Genomic DNA, 24614 nt, shown 5'->3' with positions numbered 1-24614 from the left:
GTAAACTTATTACCGTCAGAAATAGTTTTAGATCTTCTAACAAGTCATTTTCATACTTAGAAAAAAAGAATTACGTTAAGAATATTAGCAGATCTGCATGTATTTTAGGAGACTGAAAGTCTATTCTATACTCTCTCCGTTTCGTAAGTAGTTTTAAGAAATTTTTTTTTTTAAATATAAATAGCTTTTATATTTTTAGGTAATTTTTATATTTATTGAATATAGTGTAACCAATCAAGTTAAATATATTTATTTTTTCTTAGTTAAGTTATATCTAATTTATTTATTATACAATATTTAAAACATAATAATTTTTTTAATTTTTGTGATTTTAGCTAAAACTACTTACATGAAAGGAGTTTTTTTTTTTTGTCAACACATGAAAGGAGTTTACATTATAAAATGGAAGGAGTAGTAAATTCGCTTTCTTTTATTTTTCACATACGTAGTAATAAATTCCATCCAATCCTCACATTCATAAAGAAATATTCCGACATTAATTGTCATACCTATATTTTGGGGTAATAACCAAATTAGCCCTATATTAGTTAATTAACCAAATTTGTCTGCTTTAGTTTTATTTTTAACAGTATCCTGAAGGACGGAGACAGAGTATGCGAAGAGTGTGAAAGCGAAGAGTGTGAACTACACAGGACGAGGAGAGAGAAAGTGTGTTTTAGAAAGAGAGATAGACTGTTTGTGTCTTACCCATTCGAGGAATCAAAGCATCTTTTTTTCTTTCTCGAGCTCACAAAGAAGACGAGACAGAGAGAGAGAGAGAGAGAGATAAGGGGGGAGAAGCTAGGGTTTCTCTTTCTTTCGCATTCGTCTAGCTAAATAAGGTATTTTGCCCAAATTCTCATAAAGCTTGACTCTTTCCTTTTAATGTTTGACCATTTCTCTCAGCTTTTGTACTTTTGTCAAACTTCTTCCTTAATGGTTAGATTCTAAAACAATGGAGGCTTTCACGAACCTAAGATTGCTTTTTTTTTTAATAGCTAGATTCGTCTCTCCTTGAGGTTTTGAGTGATTTTGAGCTGCTTCAGTAGAATAATCCGTACTGCTTTGGGTTCTTTCCTTGGATCGTGACTAAACGATTTGTTTTGTATCTAAAAATTTTGGATCTTTATGGCTCATCTCTTACTTTTGTTACCCACTTTTGCTTTGAGTCGGTGGATTTGTAAGACCTGAGATGCTTTATCATGTTTTGGGGGTTTCTTCATTTTGCAAGAACTGAGAGTAGATTCAATTTAATCTGTAAATCAGATGGATAATCAGAAAAGTTATATTTTTTATAGGCTAAGGTAATGCGAAAATAGGAGTTTTCATGAGTCATTAAGCTAATCAATCACTTTTTAACGGTTAGATTATGGTTCTATTTTTTTTTTTTTAATGTACAGAAACTCATTCAGTTGGTGTACTTAATTGCAGTGTTGTTCCATTTTGGGAAGTAGTTTAAGTAGCGTGAAGTACCTGGAAATAAAGCTTCATAAGAGTGATTTGAGGATTTTGTGAGCTCATGTAGTTTGACGAGAGACCTCTCAGAAGCTGTAAAACCGGGTCATGAATGCGTGGCTAGTGACATGCTCGAACCAAGGGGAGCGGACATACCAATATTGTTCCTGGTTCTGGTTGTACTTCCTGTTGTAGCTTACATACTGTTAGGTAAATGGAGTGAAACTTCTGAAAAAAGAGGAAAGGCTAACTTGCTGGCTCAGATGGCAGCTGAAGAAGCTTTTAGAGCTGAGACCGATGTTAGGGGTGTAAGATTTGAGACTATGGCTACTGAGAATAGGGCTCCGAGAACCAGGACCAAGACTGTTCCTGCTGCGAGTGGTGCTGTAAGAGAGGATTTTGTTGCTGAGCTGAGACCTGATTCTGTGGCTGCTACATGTGGCGTCCCTGTTAATACTGAGGGACATGTATGTGCAAGGTGTTTAAACCCTGCTAAGACTCGCTGCTCCAGATGCAAATCTATTAGATACTGGTATATCTCCACACCCCATTTTGATTTCAGATAAGTTTCTTGTTTTTTCATTATCTAAAAATGTTACAGACATTTTAACTAATGAAAGTCTTTGATTTTTGACGTTTGCAGCTCTGGGAAGTGCCAGATAATTCACTGGAGGTTAGCTCATAAAGACGAATGCATCCCTGCGGAGACTTGCTCTTCTTCATCAGAGAGGGTTTCCTTTGAGAATGATTCTGTCTTGCATGACAACGGCATGGATTCTTCTACAATGTATAGTAATAGTATTAAGCAGACAGCGAAGGGAAAGACTTCAAAAAGCTCTGTTGAATTTGCAAGCGAAGGTATCTCTCAGATTGATATCACACCACGAATTAACACACAAGGGAGAAAAAGCGTGGGAAAACCAAATTCTTCCAAGTCCAACCGAGAATCATTTAGTGGTGAAGCAGCTGCTTGTGCTGGTGGCGATAACAAGAAGGGTCACACTAGACATAAGGTAAGCTTGTTCTTAAAACATTTATCTCCATGTGCTTGAAATCTAAAGCCTAGTGATTTTGCTTGCAGTCAAGAAGCAACATCGGTGCTGTGGAAACAAACTCTAGAAGGCATTCTGTTGATAACTCTTGTATGCAAATGAATGGGCAAACTTTTGAAAGTGGTATGCAGGAAAGTTACAAACACAATTTGGGAGCGAGCAGCTCTTATGCTTGTCCAAACGGTAAGGCCTAATTCCAGAAGCTAATATAAGTTAACTCTAGTTGAGGCTGATACTGTGTGAGATTTGCATCTTCTAATGTTGTTTAATTTAAATAGGGATCAGAGCAGCTACACTGCCCAAATCTGCATGCACAGAGACAAGTAAGAAGGGACAAGTAGCTGCGGTATCAAGTGAGTAGTCTCTGAGACTTTGCTTTGGCATATAAGAATTCATTTGTAGTAATGTCTCATGTTTATATTATCTATATCCAGAGACTCTTAGGTCTAAGGATACAGGCGTGGCTGAAGAAAACAATGGCAACTCCTCAAGCATGGGTTCAAACTTGATGAAAATGATGGGTTTAAGAAATTCCTCAAAGCATGATGATCGACATAAGAACCTGAAGGTTAGTTCCCTTTGGCTCTTTGCTAATTCAAGTTTTATATTTTAGTTTTCTACTTTTTTTTGAGTCAATATCTCTTATTTGCAGATGCTTTTTCCATACGAGGAGTTTGTTAAGTTCTTTCAGTGTGAAGTGTTTTACTTATCACCAAGGGGCCTTGTCAATTGTGGAAACAGGTTTTTACTTCTTTCTAAATCTGTTTTGTGTAAATGGTTTTTTAATACATCAAATCCCTTTTCTTGTCCAGTTGCTATGCAAACGCTGTGTTGCAGTCTCTAACATGTACAAAACCACTTGTTGCTTACTTGCTTCGAAGATCACATTCAAGATCATGTAATGGTTTTTTCCCAATTAATCTTTGTAGCATTAATTCGTACAAGAGTTAGTTACATGGATAATGAATGCTAATCTTTTGAAACAGGTTCTGGGAAAGATTGGTGTCTTATGTGTGAACTTGAGCAACATGTAATGATGCTTAGAGCATCTGGAGGTCCCCTTTCTGCTAGCAGAATCCTCTCACAGATGCGAAGTATAAATTGTCAGATTGGTGATGGGAGTCAAGAAGATGCTCATGAGTTCTTAAGGTTTTTTTCGTACTAGTTCTTAAATGTGATTATATTTTACTGTTTCATTTCGATTTCTCATGAAATTACCTTATATTTTTGACTTGGATGTAGGCTTTTGGTTGCCTCTATGCAATCCATATGTTTAGAGAGACTTGGAGGCGAGACTAAAGTGGATCCAAGGCTGCAAGAAACAACTTTAGTTCAACATATGTTTGGTGGACGTCTCCGCTCAAAGGTGTTTGGATCTCTCGTCTCCAAAAATTATGTCTATTTTGACTGTACATATTCTCACTCTTTCTGTTTAAACCAGGTGAAATGTTTGAGGTGTGATCATGAATCAGAAAGATATGAGAATATAATGGACCTCACACTAGAGATCTACGGATGGGTAGAATCTCTTCAAGATGCATTGACTCAGTTTACTAGACCAGAAGATCTCGATGGAGAAAACATGTATAGATGCAGCAGGTTAGATCCAAAACACCACAATGCTTGTTCTTCTTTGTTGGTATTGAAACTAAATCGTTATTGAAAATGCAGGTGCGCTGGATATGTAAGAGCAAGGAAAGAATTGAGCATTCATGAAGCACCAAACATTCTTACCATTGTTCTCAAGAGATTCCAGGTATCAGTTATTTCAAAATGACACTACTGATTACGCCCTTGGGTTCATTTTCTTCAATTTTCGTTTGCAGGAAGGAAGATATGGGAAAATAAACAAATGTATAAGTTTTCCTGAAATGCTGGACATGATACCTTTCATGACAAGAACAGGAGATGTTCCTCCTCTTTATATGCTTTACGCTGTTATAGTTCACTTGGATACTCTCAACGCATCTTTCTCTGGTCATTACATTTCTTATGTCAAAGATTTGAGAGGCAACTGGTTCAGAATCGATGATTCCGAGGTAAAAAAAAACTAATTTGCATATCCCCCTATTCGTTAATAAGCCAAACGTGTTCTGAACTTTTCTGTTTAAAAAAACTATGCAGATTCATCAAGTGCCAATGACTCAAGTTATGTCAGAAGGAGCTTATATGTTGTTCTACATGAGGTAATAAACCACCTACCAGTTTGTGAACTTCTAATGTTTGCTTCTGAAATTATATAACTTTTGCAGATCGTACCCGCGTCCTCAAAGAGGAGAACACAACGGGAAAGCTCAGGTTCGGCATCCTCAACCAAGAAACGAGATGAAGGAACAGAGGAAACCGGTAAACCGCTTCAAACCGAGAGCGGACTACAACAAGAACTTAGTAGAGTCATCATCAAGCGAATGGTCTCTCTTCACGAGCTCAGACGAAGCAGCTTCATTCACCACAGAATCAACCAGAGACTCTTTCAGCACCGTAGACTACACAGACGGCTGCCACGTCCTAGACTCTTCTTCCTCTCCTTTCTCCATCTTCAACAACTTACACCACAACGTGGAGCCGTCCCCACACAACACCGTCGCCTGCAGAATGTTCTCGGGTACCAAACCCGAAACCCGGTATTTCGTGGAGGAAGAAGCAAATCACAACAACTCGGTCGTGATGGACGACATATCATCCCACGGTTATTACCAGCAGAGTATGTATGTAGATTATGAGACTAACTGTCAGGAACAAACTTACAGTTATGAACAAAACTGGTAGTTAGAATAATTCTGTCTTTTAAATCTCTTTAGGGGTAACTTAACTCGAGTTCCCTAACCCGAAACATTTTGTCTTTTCATGATAATCAACATCTTGTCTGATTTTTATTTATTACATAATTAAAAAAAAAAAGAGTTTCACTTAATCATCCATTTGAAAGGGTAACCAAATCTCATTGACACGACCAATGAACTCGAACGGTGAGTTATACTGAGCCACAGTGTAAGCTGAATCAGCTCCAACACCACCGTCTTCTTTGCTTTTCTCTATGGCGTTGGCCCAAGCTGTACCTTCGAGGCTAGCAGACAGCGCTGCAGCTTCTTCTCCGACGTTATAGTCGGAGACGAAGCCGCTGAACTGTCTCACCGCCACGTACCTAGGGGTCCATTTCTGAATGTGGAGATTCTCGGCTGGAGCTGGATCAGGCTGGTTCTTTTTGGGGACGTAGAAGGAGACAGTGAAGGAAGATTCACAGAGAGGACCGTCGCTTGGTGAGACTTGGCTGATCACCGGAGCTGTCATCTCAATCTTCTGATGATACTCGTTCTTCCCTTGAATGTACGCAAACAACCTGTCCACACATTGAAAAATTCAATCTTTTATCCGGATTAAAACAAAAAAAACAAAATCATTTTGACAAAAATTTTTTTTTTTAAAAAAGACGAGACATGAGTTTGTGTACTTACTGGAAGAAAGCTGTTCTTGTAGCATCCTTGAGAGATATGTCTTGAATCGGTTCAGTGGAAATCCAGACCGTTGTATCGTACCGGCGAATCTCGTACCCGTTTCCCGCGTGAACCACCTCGTAGTTTGGGCACTCGATTCTGTTACACGTCGGCGGGAATTTCCCGACAAGACCCGGTTCGGATATTGGGTTTAGAAGGTCTGAACCGCCGGAGAGGAGGCTGAGGAGGAAAGAGAGCTTGAGGAAGCTTAAACCGGCTAGTTCCATGGCGGTTTTCAAGGTGTGTGTATAGAGCTAACTGGTTGCTTTGTTGCCGGACTTATTATAGTAATGGAGATTCTTGTTACGTCTTCTTAGATTGTGTGGTTGATTTTAGGATAGGTTTTGTGTGTGTGTAAGAATAAAACGTTTGGATCTTTTCTCTCGTTTCTTTTTCACGTACACGTGTAGCTAAAAAAAACTACAGGGTGCATGTTTACATAAAAACAAAACTTTAGGAAACATTTGTAATAAAATTAAACTATAGATTACTTCCATAATGAGGAAATAAACATACTACCAAAACATAAGTGATGAAGAAAAATCAAGGGAGCATTAGTAATACCATAAAGCAAAGTGAGCTCTGTGATGAAGCAAAGTTAGGGGTGATTATGTTTTATTAAAAGTACAAGGATGAATCTGTAAGAAACAAAACTAGAAGGATCATCCTGATATTAATACTACAGAGGACTATATGTGGACTGTGAAGAACGCTGAGACGTGTTTGATGCTCGAGCAAGGCCCCAGAGAGGGAGAGAGAAACTAAACAATCGCTAATAAACAAAGTTGTACCCACCCGGCGCAGAGCGGTTCGGCCCAGAAACATATCATGGACCCGTACGAAATTGCCCCAGCGGAAGTCATTTCCTTCGTTCTTGAACGAGCATTGACATGCTGGTGGATTATGTGCGTTATGTTTTGAAGACATGTTTCATTCTTTATCTTTCAGATCGTTTGAATCCTCAAGTTTTCTAAGGATGATTGATGTTTTAGTATCTAAACATTCATGCATGACTTTGAAGAATCAATCATACCGACTTTTCCAAAGCAACAAAGATGACTCCTATAAGTCACGAAACTTTTTAATCGATGTTTTTTCATGTTTTAGACCATTTCAAAACATTATGCATTTGTCTTTTAGTTTATTTTCTTTTATATCAATTTGGGAATGTAATGACGAAATATAAGACTAAGAATTGCCCACCTCAGCTGCTGAAGGTTCTTAGATTAATCATCTGAATCTCTTTTGTGGAAGTCATTGGCACGTTCTTGGTTTAAGCTTGCCATGTTTTTAAAAAAGATTTGACTTTCGTGATCAAATGTCAACTATGTTTTGATGCATATATGTCTTTCAATCTATATTTTCGAAATTCTTGATGTATGAATTGGGCAAAGTTTTGATATCCAAAAGGAGAAAGTTCAAAGCGCCTGAAGTGTTGACAACGATCAAACAAATAGTAAAGGTCTAAGCTTTTTATATTCTATACTAGTGGTTTGTCCGCGCTACGCGCGGATTGTTTGACATCTGAATTATATAAATTCGTAAATTCTTTTGTTTGTTTGTTGTATAATTTACCAAATAATTTTTTTTTTGTTTCTGAGAAAATTTTCATGTCGGACATAACAAAATTAAAATTTTGGAAACCGTTAAATAGACAGATTGTTTTCATAAAATAGCAATGAAATTTTCTTACTAAAAGGAGATGTAAATCATGTATTAAATTTTATTTGTGCAGTACATAATAGTTGTTCTGTTGTGAATTATATTCTTGACGTATGAAAATGAAACCGGCTTAAAATGAAATAGACAAACTTAGTGCTTATAATAATAGCAGTGGTCACATCTCTTGGTAATCTTGTTTGGTGGCATAACATTGTATACTTAGTTGTTTGTAGAGTGGTGAGATAACAATTGAGTTTCTAAACTCAAACTCCATGTAAAGTTTTTTAATGTGGTTCCATATATTGATCCATTATGAATGTGTGATTATCCAGTGTGTTAAGTGGATCATTAGAGAAAAATTGAAGGGTCATGGTACCAAAGTGACGACAACCTCAGTCCATGAAGCATCACCTTTAGAGGCTTCTAAGTTGTTGTTAGTGTCATGTTCTACGATCACAGCCTGACCTTCTGGTCTAGTTTGGTTCTTGAGAAGAGAGGAGAGAGAGAGAGAGAGACCGAAAATGTTTATAGATTTTGTAAGTTTATCGTTTTACTATACTTTTTTTTTTGCTTAAATTGTTTTACTATCATTTTTTGTAAGCTAATTGTATTACTATCATTGCTATATCAAAGTTTTTTGGTTTTGATTTTCTGTCAAACATTCTTATCATACTGTCCATTTTAATTAGTGAAAATGAACTGACCGACCATAATATTTTTACCACCAGTTACAACAGTAGAGACAAATGAGTTGATAGTTAGAAAACAACGGTTATGGAGAACATTAATTTGTAGTAAAGCCCAAAAATATATTTGAACACATTATACTTGTCCATTTGTGCTGAAAGTGAAAAAATAGAAGAAAAAAAAAAGAAAAATGATATGCTGCTCTTAGTACCAAGCTGACGTGATAAAAAGAAAAGTGAATAGAATTCTCTTATTAATTTAGTAATTTGATTTTTTCTGGATATGTCTACACACATATATATTCAAATATGGGTTTTATATCTGTTATTTCTTTGTGTTTTTGAACAATAAGGATTAGTTTTTTTTTTGTTTATATTTATATTATTTTGTATTTTAGTGATTTTTTCAATTTTTTCTTTAACTATATTTGTTTCAAATTGTAGCTACATATTTTTATTTAAAATGTGATAGTTACAATATATTTTAACTAAGGATAATAGTTTCAATGTTTTGTTTTGTTTTAGAAGGTATATAAATACTTACTATTGTATAAAATTTAATATGTTTAAGAGTTTTGCAGAAAATCAAATATCTATACTATTATTTGCGAAGTAAATTTTTGCAACGGAGCTCTCACGTTAAAAGTTAGAGTGGTTAATATCAATTATACCCTTAATAAATTAAATATATAAATTAATAAAAAATAAAAACGAATTTTATTTTTTAATAATATAAGTGATTAAAGCTAAGAATTATCCAAAATCTAAAAATATATTTAAAAATAAAAAGATAATTTCTGTATATATTATAATAAGATAATTCTTATTATATTGTGTTGTTATCTTATATATTGTATTGTTATCTTGAAATAATATTTTTCTATTATAAAAATTGAAAATTAAGATATGAAATTATTTATAATTAAATATTAATAAAAAAACATTTGTATAAATAAAAAAATTTGTTATATATAAATAATTTGATGTTTTATTTAATTTTTAGAAAATATCAATAAAAATTTATCATTTTGGGTTTTGAATTAATAAAACATAAACTAATAAATGTTCACAAAAAATTAGGCCCGCATGTGCGGGCAAAACACCTAGTATTAGTATATATGTATTGTTGTCAGTTAATTTAATCTATACTATCATGAAGACATACTATCAGACATTTCTTCAACTTCCTGAAGAGCTGTAGCGTAAGCTTTATCATCTGAATAAGCTTCAAAGAATACCATTCACCTCCCATCGTGGATTTGAACACAAACATAGGAAAGTGTTTCGATAGAAGGGGGATTCAAAGTGAAAGGGGCGTTTGGAAGGAGATAAGCCATATGATTGAGAGTCATAGAGTTTTATTCTTGGATATATATGCCACATTTAATGGGAGAGAGTGGGATGAGTGGTGGGAGCAGTGTTAATGGCTTGATTAATGTAGAACAGAGACGAAAACTGAAGCAGTTACACTTGCATTGATCAGAGTTCATGAAATCCGAAGAGGCACCGTGAATGTTCTCTAGCAGCTTAGTTAAAGACAGAGTGACACGTGTCAAATTTTGGAATAGCAAGTGCTGAGGTGGCTGCTTGTGGAGAGTTTCTCTTCGACTTTATTATTATAGATTTTGTTCGTTCATGGCTTTCGAACTCGTAGCTGTCCTTACAGAACGTTACTTATATAATAGATCGGCGCATTTTGAACCTTTCTAGATAATGCAAGTAGTCAATGATAAAGTTGTGTGGTTATTGCAACAAATTAATCTGTGAATCAGATAAGTGGTCCGTGGAAGAACAAGTCTAGTTTTACTAATTCAGATTGCCACAAAGCTACTCTTTTAAAATGAAGTTTTATTTTGTAGTAATGGTTTTCTTGACGTATACATAATCAAATTTAGAAGTCTTCAAAGCCTTGCAAGAAAAAAAAGATCGGTAAAGATCATTTATCCACGCTTAAGCTACATATTGAATGCTATCACCAAATATTATTTCTATAAGAAAACTCTTTTCGCAAATCCTGAACGAACCGGTCACTGAAATAGACATCCATGGTGATGATGATCTTTTCAAATGTTATTGCCAAACCATGATGGAAATGTGCAGTTGAAGCCAAAAATAACCTGCGTTTTTTTACCTTGGAACGCAATTCACTAATCTGAAAACACAAAAGAAGTTGATGTCTCTCTTTCATAATTATGTGCTTAAACTTCTTTAGAACTCCGAAATGCGTAGTGAAGTGATGATTTATTAAAACAATTAATATATTTTTTTCCTGTAAGGAACTTAACATATTTGGTGAAAAGGAAAGAAAGAGACAAATGCTCTTGTCATGCTTACCCACCTTTATCCGTTGAAAAATCTCTCCACCGCATACCCCAAAATATATAATTTGTATTCTTTATCCTAAGTTTTTTCTTATAAAGAGATGTGTAAACACACTAAACATTTTCAGATTTTACAAGCTTTCTTCTTATATCTCCCAAGGGGACCAGATAATCAATCAATATACACATAAATTGGTTCCACCACTTTTCTTGATTTCTCCATTTGAATAGATTCTGTGTTTTTTTTTCCGGTAAACCAACACGATCATGATCTGTTCCCAAGAAGAATGGATGCTTACACTTGTATCGTTGCGATCCTCTGCATAGCCTTGTTTGCAATCAATCTAGTATTTTCTTGTTTCACTTGCTTTTCCATTCTACATAGCTTCATGACACAGACAGACCGAGACTTGAGTGAACTCAGGGAAAATCTCATTGAACCGGAAGAAGCTGAACCAGAGGAGAACGTAATAACCATTGCAGTCTCAAGTAACCAAGGATTTTCTGACTCCATCGAAGGTGATAATTGTGGCCAAGATTGCTCGCATGATATTTGTGCTTGTTGAAGAAAAGTTGATTTATATTTTTACACTCTTCTAATCATCTTTTGCAAATTTTCTTGGGTATCAAAATCCAAAATTTCTTTATTTCTTTCCCTTTGTGTATCGTGAGAGATATAATATAGTCTGAATATAATGTATTTATACTGTCTATATATACATTTAGGTCAACATGTTTTTTTTTTTGCTAAACTGTAAATATCATAAATGAAGAAAAGATTTTACAAAAGTATCATCTTTGGTCTGAACCAACTTGGCAAAAAGAAAGAAAAAACAAGCTGGTTCAACAAACTAACTAGAGACTAGGGACTCATCTAATCCACATAGCCATAAGATCTCTGAATTTCTTGTTCTCCCTCCTCGAAGAGATCACATTTCTCAATTCCTTATCAATACTTCTGAAGACTGCCTCTGCGGGTAGAGAAGTCTGATTATGAATCAAGTTATTCCGCTGTTTCCAGAGATGAAATACCACCGTTTGCGTTGCTAGCTTCCTGAGCAGAGATAGTCTCATTGATGCAGGGGCTCGGATCCAAGAGAGCAGCTCAGCCCAGTCACTGAATGGAGAAGTAGGTGGGTGGCATCTATGGAAGACGTTTCTCCACACATCAAGACTGTACTCGCAGGTCAAAAATAAATGCTCCCTGGTTTCGGGATCTTTTGAGCAGAAGGAACATAGAGGTGAGATTGGGAGTCCCCACGTACTAAGCCTTGCCTTTGTTGGCAGCCTATCATAATTGGCAGTCCACATTGTGAATGCATGCTTCGGAACTGATCCCTTGAACCAGACGACATCGTGCCAATTTTGAATCATCTGCCGTGGCCTCAAAGCTTCCCAAGTGGCAGAGGAGCTGAAAACATGAGAAGGAGAATCATCAGCAATCCATTCATAGCCATCATCAATATCATGAGACAAAGGAAGTTCTATAGTAGTAAGATATGAGTGTAGATCAACTTCCTGTTGAGATCGAGGATGAGGGAGAGACCATGTTAAGCCTCTGGCAACATCAGCTACTACCGCCTCTATCCTGACTCTTAAAGCTCTTGGACCAAGAGGACCTAGGTGCGTGATCAACTGACCCAAAGGTGTCCACGCATCAAACCAGAAACTTGTTGCTTGACCGTTACCAATCACAGGTTTGCAGAATCTTATCGCGAGAGGTCTGAGCTTTAGCAATCTCTTCCATGCCCATGAGTCAGTCCGGACTGCTTCAATAGACCAAAAAGACTGTGAAGATAAATGGATGTCGCGGTGCCAGTCAGCCCAGAGCGAAGAGGAATTAGAGAGCAGTATCCAGATGAATTTTAGACACAATACTTGGTTCCAGACAGAGAGATTACGAAGACCCAACCCGCCTTCCTGCTTAGGTAAACATACAGTTGACCACGCAACCTTTGCAATGCCTCTCCTTTCAATGTTTCCAGACCAGAGGAAACGGGAACAAAGCGATTCAATGATCTTAATGCAACCCTTAGGAAGCATGAAGGCTGAGCACCAGAAGTTGATGATACCAAATATTACCGTTCTCAACAGTTGTAGTCTTCCCGCAAAGGAGAGGGTCTTGACAGACCACGCCCGGAAGCACTTCGTGACTTTGTTGACAAGCGGAGAATACTCCGAAATTTTAAGCTTACGTGACATCAACGGGAGCCCAAGATAGCGGATGGGGAAAGCACCAGATGGGAATCCATAGTCCACTAGAGAAGAGGATTCCCTTTGGTCCAAACCCGCGGTGAATAGCTCCGTCTTTGTAGTGTTCATGGACAAGCCCGACCATGAAGCAAAGTCATCCAAGCATTCAGCTATACCATGTAGGCTGTTACTGCTTCCGTCAAAGAAGATCATAACATCATCAGCAAACATTAGGTGAGATATCTTCACATTCTCTGTTCGCGGATGGTAGCCAATATTACCAGCATCAAATCTAGCAGTGAGAAGCCTTGAAAGACATTCCATAGCAAGAACGAAGAGATATGGGGACAAAGGATCCCCCTGTCTTATTCCTTTAGTGCTGTTAAAAAATCCACCTAGAGCGCCATTTATGGAAATGGAGAAAGATGCAGTGGAGAGGCATTCCTCAATTAATCTGATGTAGCTTTCAGGGATGGCCAGAGCACGAAGAGTTGCAAGGATAAAATCCCATCGCACACAATCGAAAGCTTTCCTGAGGTCGACTTTTAACATGCCACGAGGTGAGATGTTTCGCGTGTTGTATCCATTAACCAAATCGGTGGCAAGCAATACATTCTCAGCCAAGAGTCTTCCAGGGAGGAAAGCTGATTGCGACTTAGAAATCATCAGGGGAAGTATCTCTTTGAGTCTAGAGGCGAGCAGCTTCGAGATTACTTTATAGACCGTATTTAAGCAAGAGATGGGCCTGAATTCTGAGGGATGGGACGCATTGGGGATCTTAGGGATAAGGGCAAGAGCTGCTGAGTTCCACTGTTTAAGAAGGCAGCCAGAGTTGAAGAATTCTAGAATTGCTTCAGTCACCTCCGGGCCAATTATCTCCCACGTAGCTATAAAGAATTCTGCAGAGTAACCGTCGGGTCCACCGGTTTTGTTTCTGGGCAGTGAGTAGAAGGCCTCTTTGATGTCCTCTTTAGTAAACTGTTTATCAAACCCAGCAACCTGCTCCTCAGAACATCTAAAATCGAATAGGAGATCAAGATCACTTTGAATAAACATCGATTGAGAGGCTTCACTTCCCAAAAGCTTCGAGAAGTAATCAACACAGAGCTGCTGAATACCCTCCTGCGACTCAATTCGTTCCCCTACGTCTGAATTCAGGAAATGGATATGATTTATGGCTTGTCTGGTCGCTGCATACCTGTGAAAGAGCCTGGAGTTTCCATCTCCAAAAGCCAACCAATTTATCCTTGACCTCTGGAAAAAGAACGCTGCTTCAGCAGAAGACAGATCCTCCCATTCTTTTAAAGCCTGAATTTCAGCAGAAGCATTCATCGTTGAGGGGGAAGATAACAAGATTTCTTGCGCTTGGATAAGCTTTTCATGAGCTTCAGCCGTTTTCTTCTCAATACCGGAGTAGTTTAGACGACTGAAATCCTTGATGCACTTCTTGAGTAGTTTAAGCTTTTTGGAGACTCTGTACATTGCAGAACCGGTGACGCTGAAAGAGAACCAGTTGACGCAGACCATTTCCCTGAACCCCGGGCTCTTTATAAGGAAGTTGTAAAATCTGAAAGGTTTCTTAGCTCTAGCGCGCTCTGGATCGAGTGAGATTGAGATGACTGCATGATCTGAGAACTCCGGGCTACCGAAGAAGGCAACCGAGGAGGGAAAATTGAAGTACCAGTCGTCATTCACCAGGCATCTGTCGAGCTTTTTTGCGATAGGTGAATTCTTCTGCTTGTTCCACCAAGTAAATGAAGTGCCTCTGAAGTTAAGGTCTTCGACATTAGCATTTAACAGGCACTGGCTGAAGTCCCGCATTCTCTTATCCAGGTTCAGTGACAGCGGTTTAGAGTGCTCTGCAGGTTCTCTAATTTGGTTAAAGTCTCCCATGATCATCCAAGGCTTGGAGCTCACGGCCTGCGAAGAAGCTAAGGAAGAGATTTCTGCCCAAAGATTAGTACGCTCATCAACATCATTAGAAGCATAAATGACAGAGATAATAAAATTTGATTGAGAGGAGGCCCAATTAATCTCGACAGTGATCATCTGAAGAGATTTGGAGATAACAGTTACCAAAATCGAGGGATGCCAAATGATCCAAATTTTACCCAACGGCGAGAAATCATAGTTGTGATCAGCAGACCATCCTGGGAATATATCCGAAACAAACTTATTTAACTTGAGCTGCTTCACATGCGTCTCAAGCAAAGCACCAAAAAGAGGAGAGTTCTTCCTAAACCATCTTCGTAATCCGCTGCGGTGACTGTATTTATTTAAACCGCGTATGTTCCAGCAAAAAAGATCAGTCGACATAAAAACTAATTTGTTTTGGGGCCCCTGCCCCGGTTTCCTTTCTTCCCTGAAAAACGTTTCTTGTTTCGCACAACCTCAAAATCAGGTTCGAGTCTGCTGAATTCACCCTCTTCCAACTCTGAGTCAGTGGACTCAACATCCGATGAATCAGGCTGAACGTCTGAGTGAGAGGACCTGGAGATACCTGAGTTACTTCTATTGATTGAAGGAAGAAGGTAGCTCGCCGAGGCGCTGGTCTCCCCCCTGACTATGTCCTTAGTAGTGCCCAGCTTGGTTTGATGTGGAAACTCCCGCATCGGCGTCAGCGTTTGATTTGGCTGAGGAGGAATCACTGGTGAAGACTGTTCAGCAGGGAGGTCAACATGTTTTGATACATGCTCTGTGCAGCATATATATACCACTTTTTGCTTGAAGTTATTTTTTCTGCAGCATATATATACCATCGAAAGTAATATAAAGCTCAACAACGAAGTTGATAATTGACAGAGACATCAACTACAAAAGAAAAAATATTAGGAAACCAGAAACACAAAGACAACTAACTGCTTATAGTGACAGATTTCTCTTTTTTTGTATTATTTTATCGTTCAGTAACTGTATAATAATAAGAAAAAAACTGAAGGTGATAAATCATTTTAAATGATTGATTAGATATAGAGGTAAATAAAGCGATGTGAAACTTTAATGATTAAAGAGCAGTTAGTTAATGTCATAATCCTTCCCACGAACTCAAAGTTCGATGGATGAATTTAAGAGTATTGATCATAGCCCACCACATGTACCTTCTATTAATAAACAAATAAATGTAATCTATCGTTTTCCAGAAACAGTTGCATTGTTGTTGTGCATCCTCAACAAGTCATCAGGAGTTGCAATAAACCAACTTCCATCTTTCTGAGCCGACAGCTTCTGGTTCACTGAGTCAATAACCACACTCACATTCCCAAACCCATATATCTGAAGACCATTGTGCATTCTATTCGGCTTAGATTTGAACAGGAGCTCCTTCTCCTGCGCAAATACTTCCAACACTTCTTTCAAACTCAGCACCTCATTGTCATCGACCTGAGCCTTAGCCTGAGCCCTAGAGCTGTAAAATGGGTGGGCTCTCCAATGGCCGTCTATGTCCAAATATATTTGGGCTTCCATTAGTTATACCTATATTTCGAAATGGACTTTAAATGGTCAAAATTGGAAAACCATTTAATCTTTGAGAGTTTGTGGAATTGGTTAATATGGACATGGACGGTCCAATTAAAAAAAAAATTCTAAGGTTTCCAAAATTTGGGAAAAAATTGAAAAATTTCATTTCATTGTGAAAGAGAGTTTATGCGACTCATTTGGCGATTTTGGTGATTAAAACTGAGTTCCATCGGAGAAATCGAGTTTTCCCGCCAAAACCGTAAAATCGAGTTTTCCCCGTCAAAACCGTAAAATCGAGTTTCCCGCCAAAACCGTAAAATAGAGTTTTCCCGCCAAAATCACAAAATAGAGTTGTCCCGCCAAAATCGCAAAATCGAGTTTTCCCGCCAAAACCGCAAAATCGAATTTTCCCGCCAAAACCGTAAAATAGAGTTTTCCCGCCAAAATCACAAAATCGAGTTTTCCCGCCAAAATTGCAAAATCGAGTTTTTCCGCCAAAATCGGAAAATCGTGTTCTAACAAAACCGAAAATCGAGTTTTCCTGCCAAAACCGTAAAAAATCGAGTTTTTCCGCCAAAATCGCAAAATCGAGTTTTTCCGCCAAAATTGGAAAATCGTGTTCTAACAAAACCGAAAAATCGAGTTTTCCAGCCAAAACCGTAAAAAATAGAGTTTTTCCGCCAAAATCGCAAAATCGAGTTTTCCCGCCAAAACCGCAAAATCGAGTTTTCCTTGCAGGATTGGAAAATCGAGTTTGTCCGTCAAAACCGCAATGTCGAGTTTTCTGCCAAAACTGTAAAATTTGTAGGCTTATAGATTAAAATTTTAAAAATTTCTTATATGGTCCATTATGGATTCCATGGCAGCCCATGTAAACATGAGTGTTAGTGGGTCTGGTCGTTAATGGACATGGTTCGTAATGGACATGGTCACTCTTTGTCCACAAACAATAAATGCATAAATGGATATGGGCTAATGGACGTGGACTAACCCAGTTTACGGCTCTACTGAGCCCGAACCAGCTCAAAGTGTTTCTTATCTTGTGCCTTTGCCCTTGGCTGAGACACGTCTACTCCTTCAACAGCTTCCATCAACATATCTAAACCACGTTTCAACTGAATCCGGATCCTCTCGTTTGCTGAAAGCTCCTGAGGGAATAACCCTTTCCATCCGTAATACCATTCATGGATCTCTTCGAACCTCGGTTTAGAGAGTAACCAGTGGTACAACACATCCAGCCATCCGTAATACCATTCCTCGGCCTCAAATGTGCATCAATAGGAGCCACAATACCTTGCTGGTTCTTCCCAAGCCCACCTCCCTTGTACCCCATCTTTGCAAGCAGCTTCATACCAATTCCTTTAGTAGCCTTCTCAAACTTACCTATATCACCACCTAAACCATCATCCTTCCTCTTGAAATCTCTTCTCCACCTTCGCCTTCGCTCTCATCTTCGCCCCCGCAGCTATCTTCTTCCCAAAAGCACCCGGCAAGAGACTGTCCTCCTCATTAACATTAACATCAACCTGATTAATCACATTATCCTCACTATCTATTTCATCACTACGTTCACTATAATCCCTAACAACCTCTTGATTAGGCATAAAGGTACCTGCAGAAACAAAATTGACTGGCTTGGTTAAGTCGGCTTCCTCCCGATCCATGCGCCGCCTCGTCCTCCGATCTCCGCCGCTAGAATCATCGGAATACGAATCGCTCTCGGCGAAGACTCCGTAAGAAGCGTCGTCCATGGCGAAATCAAACAGATTCCAAAAACTATCCGCGATTGAACCCAAATCAAGCAACTCGGGGTTTGTAAGTATCGAAAGAAAAATATTTACAAGATTGAGCTTTTTGAATGATATGATGGGCTTATTTATTTGTGTATCAGAGCCCATATGTTTGTTTAACTTTCTCACGTGCTGTTATTTTTGTGTAACTCTCACAGTCTCACGTGATCTCATCTTCTTCCTTTTGGACTCTTGTTGTGGCCAGCCAAAACCTTATGCCTCTTGATACTGAGAGTTAATAAAAATAAAATCGAGTTTTGCCTATAAACATGAGTTATTATGTCTCGTGACCATTGGCTAGAATTAATAGCGATTGTTTAGTAGTTTGTTCATAAAAAAAAATTGGTAAAGAAGGGTGAAAATGAAAGAATATTACATCTCAAATAATACAAATTACAAGGGAAGCATTAGGTATTTTAGCAAAAAAAAAAGGGAAGCATTAGGTAACAATAAATATATTACAAAGGTTTTATTGTTACAACCAAAATATTTAATTGTTCAGTTTTTATTCTAGAAACTAAAACTGGTGTATTCTTATCAGACTAACATGCATGTACACAAATCTAGGTACTAGGTATGAGTCTTTAATCCATACTCCCGTTCATATTAAGTGTCATTTTAGTGAATTTTTTTTGTTATAAAATAAGTATCATTTTCAGTTTTCAATGCAAAATTTATTAATTTTATTCTATTATTTGTTTTTCTATTTGTTGAAATATGGTTAGGTGTATAAGTAATTGTGTTTTTATATATAGAAAACATGCAAAATTAATTGTTTTCTTAATCTGTGTGCAAAAATCTAAAATGACACTAAATATGAAACAGATGAAGTATTTTCTAAAATTACTTAATCACGTTTTTTTGTTAGGAGATAGTTTCCCGTTCTTAATTAAAATTGACAATTATGGTGATTGTTTCAGTTCTCCATTATATTTTTTTCAAATTTCCAATGTTTTTCTTTCTGATATAAAAGTCAATATTTTCTGGTTCACACAGTATAATTAATATAGAGTCAATAAAATTTAGGAATATTTTGTTTTCTCTAACCAACTTTTGTTTGTTTGCAACAATATAAACACATTCTCATCTGTCTTTAAAGAAGAGTTGTTATATTCTGTCTGAACCAATTCAACAAAATCCCTTTTATTCTGTACAAACGACACAGATTTGGGATTTTAGACCACAACACATCCATAAACGTCCTACCTTTTTAGACGTTATTACAACTAAAAGTCGGAGCTGACTATGACTAGACTTTCAGTTTTGTTTCTTTCAAAAATCTTGTTAAAACGTTGAAATCTATAACTACAAATTGTATTCACGGTATAGAAATACGCATTAGTTTAGCGTTGCGATAAGTTTTTTTTTTCACTAACCTTAGTCTATTTATTATTTCTTGAACAAAACAATAAACTACTCCTAGCTAATTATCAAATAAGCTTACGTGATAACTATTTTAATTAACCAACAACGTCTGTAGCTGTTAGGTCTATTTTGTCCGTCGTGGATTTTAGTAAATGATAATGACCCTAGGCTACGCGTAATTGCATTATATTAAAACTTAAAATTAATTGATATGGTTGGACGAACATTATCTCATATAAATTATTAATGTTATATCACATGCGTTTCGTAAGAGAGTTGACATTGCTATTCATCGTCTCCAAAGAACAACGCCACCTGGTTTCATATTTATTGTCTGCCATTAAATTAACTTTACACTAACAAATCAATATCGATTACTATCTAAGTTTTAACTTTGATAAATTTTAAGAATTTCATATTATCTACCTGAATTGCGTGAGAACTCTCCTCTCCCTAACGTATACGACAAAAACAGACTCCAACACAAAAAGGAGAAATGAAAGTAAATGGAAGTATCATAGAGTATATTAAAAGTGTCAAAAAGAAAAAAATACACAAATATTCATGCAATAAAGCCACATGCATGTAGCGTAAGGAGAGGAAGACAAAATTAAATTTTTGGAAATACACACCAAATAACTTTTTTTTTTGAACATTACACCAAAGAACTTGTTGTTATAAATTCATTGCCAGTTGCACATACAGCGATTTATTACATACATCTTCTCTCTATCCTGTGTAATATAAACAAGTTTTATTATACGTTTATATCTATTCACGCAATACAGCTGCCTCCAACATATATAGTCAACTGATGAAATTATAAGCATCATCATTATAGTCTTGTCTCCTTTCTTTTCTCTCTTTTTCATAGATCAATAACAAAAAGATATAGATGATTGAGATAATTGCAGTAAGAAAAGTGTTCTTGATCGGAGTTTCGATCTTGATACTGAATTGGGTATGGAGAGCCGTGAATTGGGTTTGGTTAAGGCCCAAGAGACTGGAGAAATATCTGAAGAAACAAGGATTTTCTGGAAATTCTTACAGAATTTTGATGGGAGATATGAGAGAGAGTAATCAGATGGATCAAGTTGCTCACTCTCTTCCTCTCCCTCTCACCGCTGATTTTCTCCCTCGCATGATGCCTTTTCTCCATCACACTGTTCTAAATCATGGTATGTCTTTTTTTGTCACAAAAATCATGGTATGTCTATCAAACTTAATTAACTTAATTCTCAAGTTTTTGGTGGTTATATATAGTTACTTGAAGAACATGTGAATCTAACTAAGTAAAACCAACTAGACTTGACTTTGTGTTAGATTCATAATTTTTTTTAAATTAATTTGGTTTGGAGTTGCTCATCTTCATCATCTTGGTTTCTATTATTTTCAAAGATATTAACCGAGAGATTCATCAGAGCAAGGGACTAACAGAGTTTATCTGTGTGCATATATTATAATGTTTTTATCTGTACAATCGCATAATTAAGATCTAAATCTGGTATCTTTTTTCTTCTTCTTATGGTTATAATAATCGAAATATAGTTCTTCTTATGGTTATTATAATAATAAATAATCACTTTTTAGCGTATCCTATCAAATTACTTTTCTCAAATACATGAATCATTCTTGTATGTGTGTTTGTTTTCATATGTAGATTAGTTAACCTTCAAATTAACAAACGGTAATGCTTTTTCTAAAAAAATAGGGAAGAAGTGTTTCACATGGTACGGACCGTACCCGAACGTGATAGTAATGGATCCAGAGACACTACGGGAGATAATGTCAAGACACGAACTCTTCCCAAAACCAAAGATTGGGTCACACAATCATGTTTTCCTCAGTGGTCTTCTCAATCATGAAGGTCCTAACTGGTCCAAACATCGAAGCATTCTTAATCCTGCTTTTCGTATCGACAATTTGAAGGTATTTTTATTTTTTGGTGAAGTGATGAAAGAATGAATATACACTGCTCATTTTGACTCTAATAACTATTTTAGCTTTTTTATAATCATTTTTTAACTCTGACATATTGTGAACTTCATGGACGTCATTTTCGGCTCATTCTTTTGATTTTGATCAGTTTCATTCTCTTTTTCCCGTTTTCCGAAAAGAAAGTCAGATATGCGTAACGTCTTTTACCTGTTTCTCTCGGTAGTTGAGAGTTTTTAAAACAATAAATACACTAATCATTTACTGTTAGATATTTTTCTAAAGAATAAATTTAATTATTGTTTCTAAATGAATAAATATTTTAAAATAATACTAATTTAAAGAAAAAATAGCAAACAGAGAAAAGTCAGCAAAGAACTAGAATCCAACACAACTATAAAAGTCTAAAAGGGAAAGAACAGAAAAAGCCAAAAAGACATGTTACAAAAGGGTGAAATCATATTTCAAATCACGAATTTCTAACACAATTTTTTTTGGTCGGCATGACCATTTATCATTTCATTATCTTTAACCAAAAAACTCATTAAATAAATCGTTTTTTGGTGCAAATAAATAAATAAATAAATGTTTATAATCAACAAATCCCATCGTGACCTTTTTGCATAATTGCATGAGACTGGTTTTGATTTTTTCAATAAAATGATATTTTATTTTGGAAATGGATATAGAGCATACTTCCAGCATTCAGCTCAAGTTGCAAAGAGATGTTAGAAGAATGGGAGAAATTAGCATCAGCAAAAGGAACAGTGGAACTTGATTCATGGACTTACTGTCATGACTTGACAAGAAACATGCTTGCTCGTGCTTCTTTTGGTGATTCCTACAAAGATGGCATCAAAATCTTCGAAGTCCAGCAAGAACAAATTGATCTTGGTCTCCAGGCTATTCGTTCCGTCTACATCCCTGGATCAAAGTACGAAAATATATAATTTTATTTAATTTAATGAATTTTGCTGATTAAATTTCATGTTTTCTTTGCAGATTTTTGCCAACAAAGTTCAACAAGAGGTTGAGAGAGACCGAAAGGGACATGAGGGCTATGTTTAAATCTATGATTGAGACAAAAGCGAAGGAGATAAAAAAAGGAAGACAAGCCGACAAGGACAGCGACTTGTTGTTCTCGATGTTGGCTTCGAATACAAAGCAAATCAAAGAACAAGGTCCAGATTCAGGGCTGAGTCTTGATGACCTGATAGATGACTGTAAGGCCTTCTATCTAGCTGGTCAGAATGTGACTTCTTCATTGTTTGTTTGGACTCTTGTTGCTCTAAGCCAACATCAAGATTGGCAAAACAAAGCAAGAGAGGAGATCTCTCAGGCGTTTGGTAGCAACGAGCCAGATTTTGAAGGGTTAAGCCACTTGAAAGTCGTAAGTATTCATTTTCAAAAGCTACTAAACCACACTACAATAAAATAAAATAAAAATTGTTTTATGAACTTTTTTTTTTGGGCCATTATCTTTAGGTATCAATGATCCTCCATGAAGTTCTCCGACTCTACTCTCCAGCTTACTTCACATGTAGGGTAACTAAACAAGAAGTGAAGCTAGAGAAATTCTCTTTACCCGAAGGAGTTGTTGTCACAATACCAATGCTCTTGGTGCACCATGACCCTGATCTTTGGGGAGAGGATGTGAAACAGTTTAAGCCCGAAAGATTCGTCAATGGAGTTGCAAGCGCAACCAAAGGAAGACTCTCGTTCTTGCCGTTTAGCTCGGGACCTCGGACTTGTATTGGTCAAAACTTCTCGATGCTGCAAGCTAAGCTCTTTGTGGCAAAGGTTCTTCAACGGTTTAGTGTAGAGCTCTCTCCATCGTATACTCATGCTCCTTTCCCAGCTGCAACTACGTTCCCACAACACGGAGCTCATTTGATCATTCGCAAAATTTAGAGGAGGTAGAAAAAACAAAGGTGCTTCCTTTTTTTGTTCATCAACAAAACAGAAACTCGAAAGTGTAGTAAATGCAGTTTGAATCCGGTCTTTATTTGGATGATTTTGTATATATAAAAAACAGATTCAAATCTGTAAATTTCAACTTTTTTTTTTGTTCACGAAATTGCTCTTTGCACAATTGTTCAATCACACGCATAAACCATACATACTATACAGATATGTGGCGGTACAAAGGCGGGAAACGCCTCCAACTAATTGAGTAGTTGAAGTTTTATAATTTTAAAATAAATGACACTAAATGACTGTTTTACCCCTCAGCTCGTGCTGTGACTGCTGTCACACATGTGTTTTCATTTTCATATAGTACCGGCAAAACTTAATCATCGAGGCCTTTGTTGTTTTGTTTGTCTAATTTCTACTTCGTTACAGAAAAAATTATCATGCTTTTTTATATGTTAAAAGGAATTTGTCACGTGAAGTGAAATAGGATTTGTCATAGTTTTGTTGAAATCTCGACAAAATAATTAACGAACATGCTTTGAGCTTGTTTAGTTTAGTCTAATATATAAGAGGTACATAATCAAAGAAGATAAAAGGAATATGAATGGTTGGAGAGAAACATGAAATAGTAGTATTCAATTGTTTTAACGATTATCTATAAATATTTAGAAAATGAATAAAAGATAGATATAATTAGGCCTGGGCAAAAGATCCATAACCCGAAATCCGAATCGAACCGAACCCGAACAAAAAAACTCGATCTGTACCCGGTCCGAAATATAAAAAAAATCCGAATGGATATTGTAAAGTGGTACAAAACATATTTAAACTCGAAATGTTATTAACCAAACCCAACGAGTAACTCGAAAAACTGAAAAAAACCAAAAAATCTGAAAAAATATCCGAAGAAACCGATCCGAATATCCAAAATAATATACAACTAGATTTTGATATATGCTTAGAAAGCGCGGATTTGTTTGTTTTTTATTTATTGATCGAAAACTGATTTACAAACTACCATTATTTTTGTTTCGAACCATAACAATTGAGTTTTTAAGTTTTTATCATTTGTTTTTATTTTTCTTTTCAAAATATGGTATTTCTTCGAAATATGGTAGTTGTTCTATAATAATGTTTGAGTTTTAAGATTTGTTTTCATATCCGAACTAGATTCATGGCTGAACCTATAGACCCGATACATTGTATATAATCCGGTTCGTATTTAATGAGAAATTTGTAAATTAAAAATCCGATATAGCCCAGTAAAAATAAAAAAAAACTCACTATT

General features: G+C 36.5%; 3 protein-coding genes and 1 pseudogene across 3 annotated transcripts; 3 read left to right on the top strand and 1 right to left on the bottom strand.

Annotated features, from left to right (window-relative positions):
- Positions 1-613: 613 nt before the first annotated feature.
- Positions 614-5421, top strand: LOC106346720 (ubiquitin carboxyl-terminal hydrolase 15-like). The gene is made up of 15 exons (XM_013786137.3): positions 614-842; positions 1432-1987; positions 2099-2468; positions 2537-2690; positions 2786-2860; positions 2942-3075; positions 3160-3248; positions 3320-3405; positions 3494-3656; positions 3750-3873; positions 3949-4106; positions 4179-4263; positions 4334-4546; positions 4632-4693; positions 4760-5421. Exons 2-15 carry the CDS (start codon positions 1584-1586, stop codon positions 5274-5276), a joined length of 2634 nt encoding a protein of 877 aa, XP_013641591.1. The 5' UTR covers positions 614-842; positions 1432-1583; the 3' UTR covers positions 5277-5421.
- Positions 5277-6432, bottom strand: LOC106346728 (heme-binding protein 2). The gene is made up of 2 exons (XM_013786145.3): positions 5963-6432; positions 5277-5847 (listed from the first exon to the last, which is right to left on the bottom strand). The coding sequence occupies exons 1-2, from the start codon at positions 6226-6228 to the stop codon at positions 5418-5420; spliced, it is 696 nt and encodes a 231-aa protein (XP_013641599.1). The 5' UTR covers positions 6229-6432; the 3' UTR covers positions 5277-5417.
- Positions 6433-10957: 4525 nt separating this feature from the next.
- Positions 10958-11381, top strand: BNAA06G38390D. The gene has a single exon (XM_013791152.3). The coding sequence runs from the start codon at positions 10958-10960 to the stop codon at positions 11234-11236; it is 279 nt and encodes a 92-aa protein (XP_013646606.1). The 3' UTR covers positions 11237-11381.
- An 8360-nt stretch (positions 11382-19741) lies between these two features.
- On the top strand, positions 19742-22799 carry LOC125610228 (annotated as a pseudogene).
- Positions 22800-24614: the final 1815 nt, after the last annotated feature.

Source organism: Brassica napus, chromosome A6 (genome assembly GCF_020379485.1).
Source record: "Brassica napus cultivar Da-Ae chromosome A6, Da-Ae, whole genome shotgun sequence".
NCBI lineage: Eukaryota > Viridiplantae > Streptophyta > Magnoliopsida > Brassicales > Brassicaceae > Brassica > Brassica napus.
The sequence above is the reverse complement of the archived record's forward strand: the minus strand, read 5'-3'. Positions and strand labels throughout refer to the sequence as shown.

Excerpts from the sequence above, each read along its gene's own strand:
- LOC106346720 (XM_013786137.3), top strand. The coding sequence starts at position 1,584 with ATGCTCGAACCAAGGGGAGCGGACATACCAATATTGTTCCTGGTTCTG. Across the intron at positions 3,076-3,159 it reads ATCGACATAAGAACCTGAAG|ATGCTTTTTCCATACGAGGA; the intron begins GTTAGTTCCCTT and ends TCTTATTTGCAG. Across the intron at positions 4,107-4,178 it reads AACATGTATAGATGCAGCAG|GTGCGCTGGATATGTAAGAG; the intron begins GTTAGATCCAAA and ends TTGAAAATGCAG.
- LOC106346728 (XM_013786145.3), bottom strand. The coding sequence starts at position 6,228 with ATGGAACTAGCCGGTTTAAGCTTCCTCAAGCTCTCTTTCCTCCTCAGC. Across the intron at positions 5,848-5,962 it reads ACAAGAACAGCTTTCTTCCA|GTTGTTTGCGTACATTCAAG; the intron begins GTAAGTACACAA and ends ATGTGTGGACAG.
- BNAA06G38390D (XM_013791152.3), top strand. The coding sequence starts at position 10,958 with ATGGATGCTTACACTTGTATCGTTGCGATCCTCTGCATAGCCTTGTTT.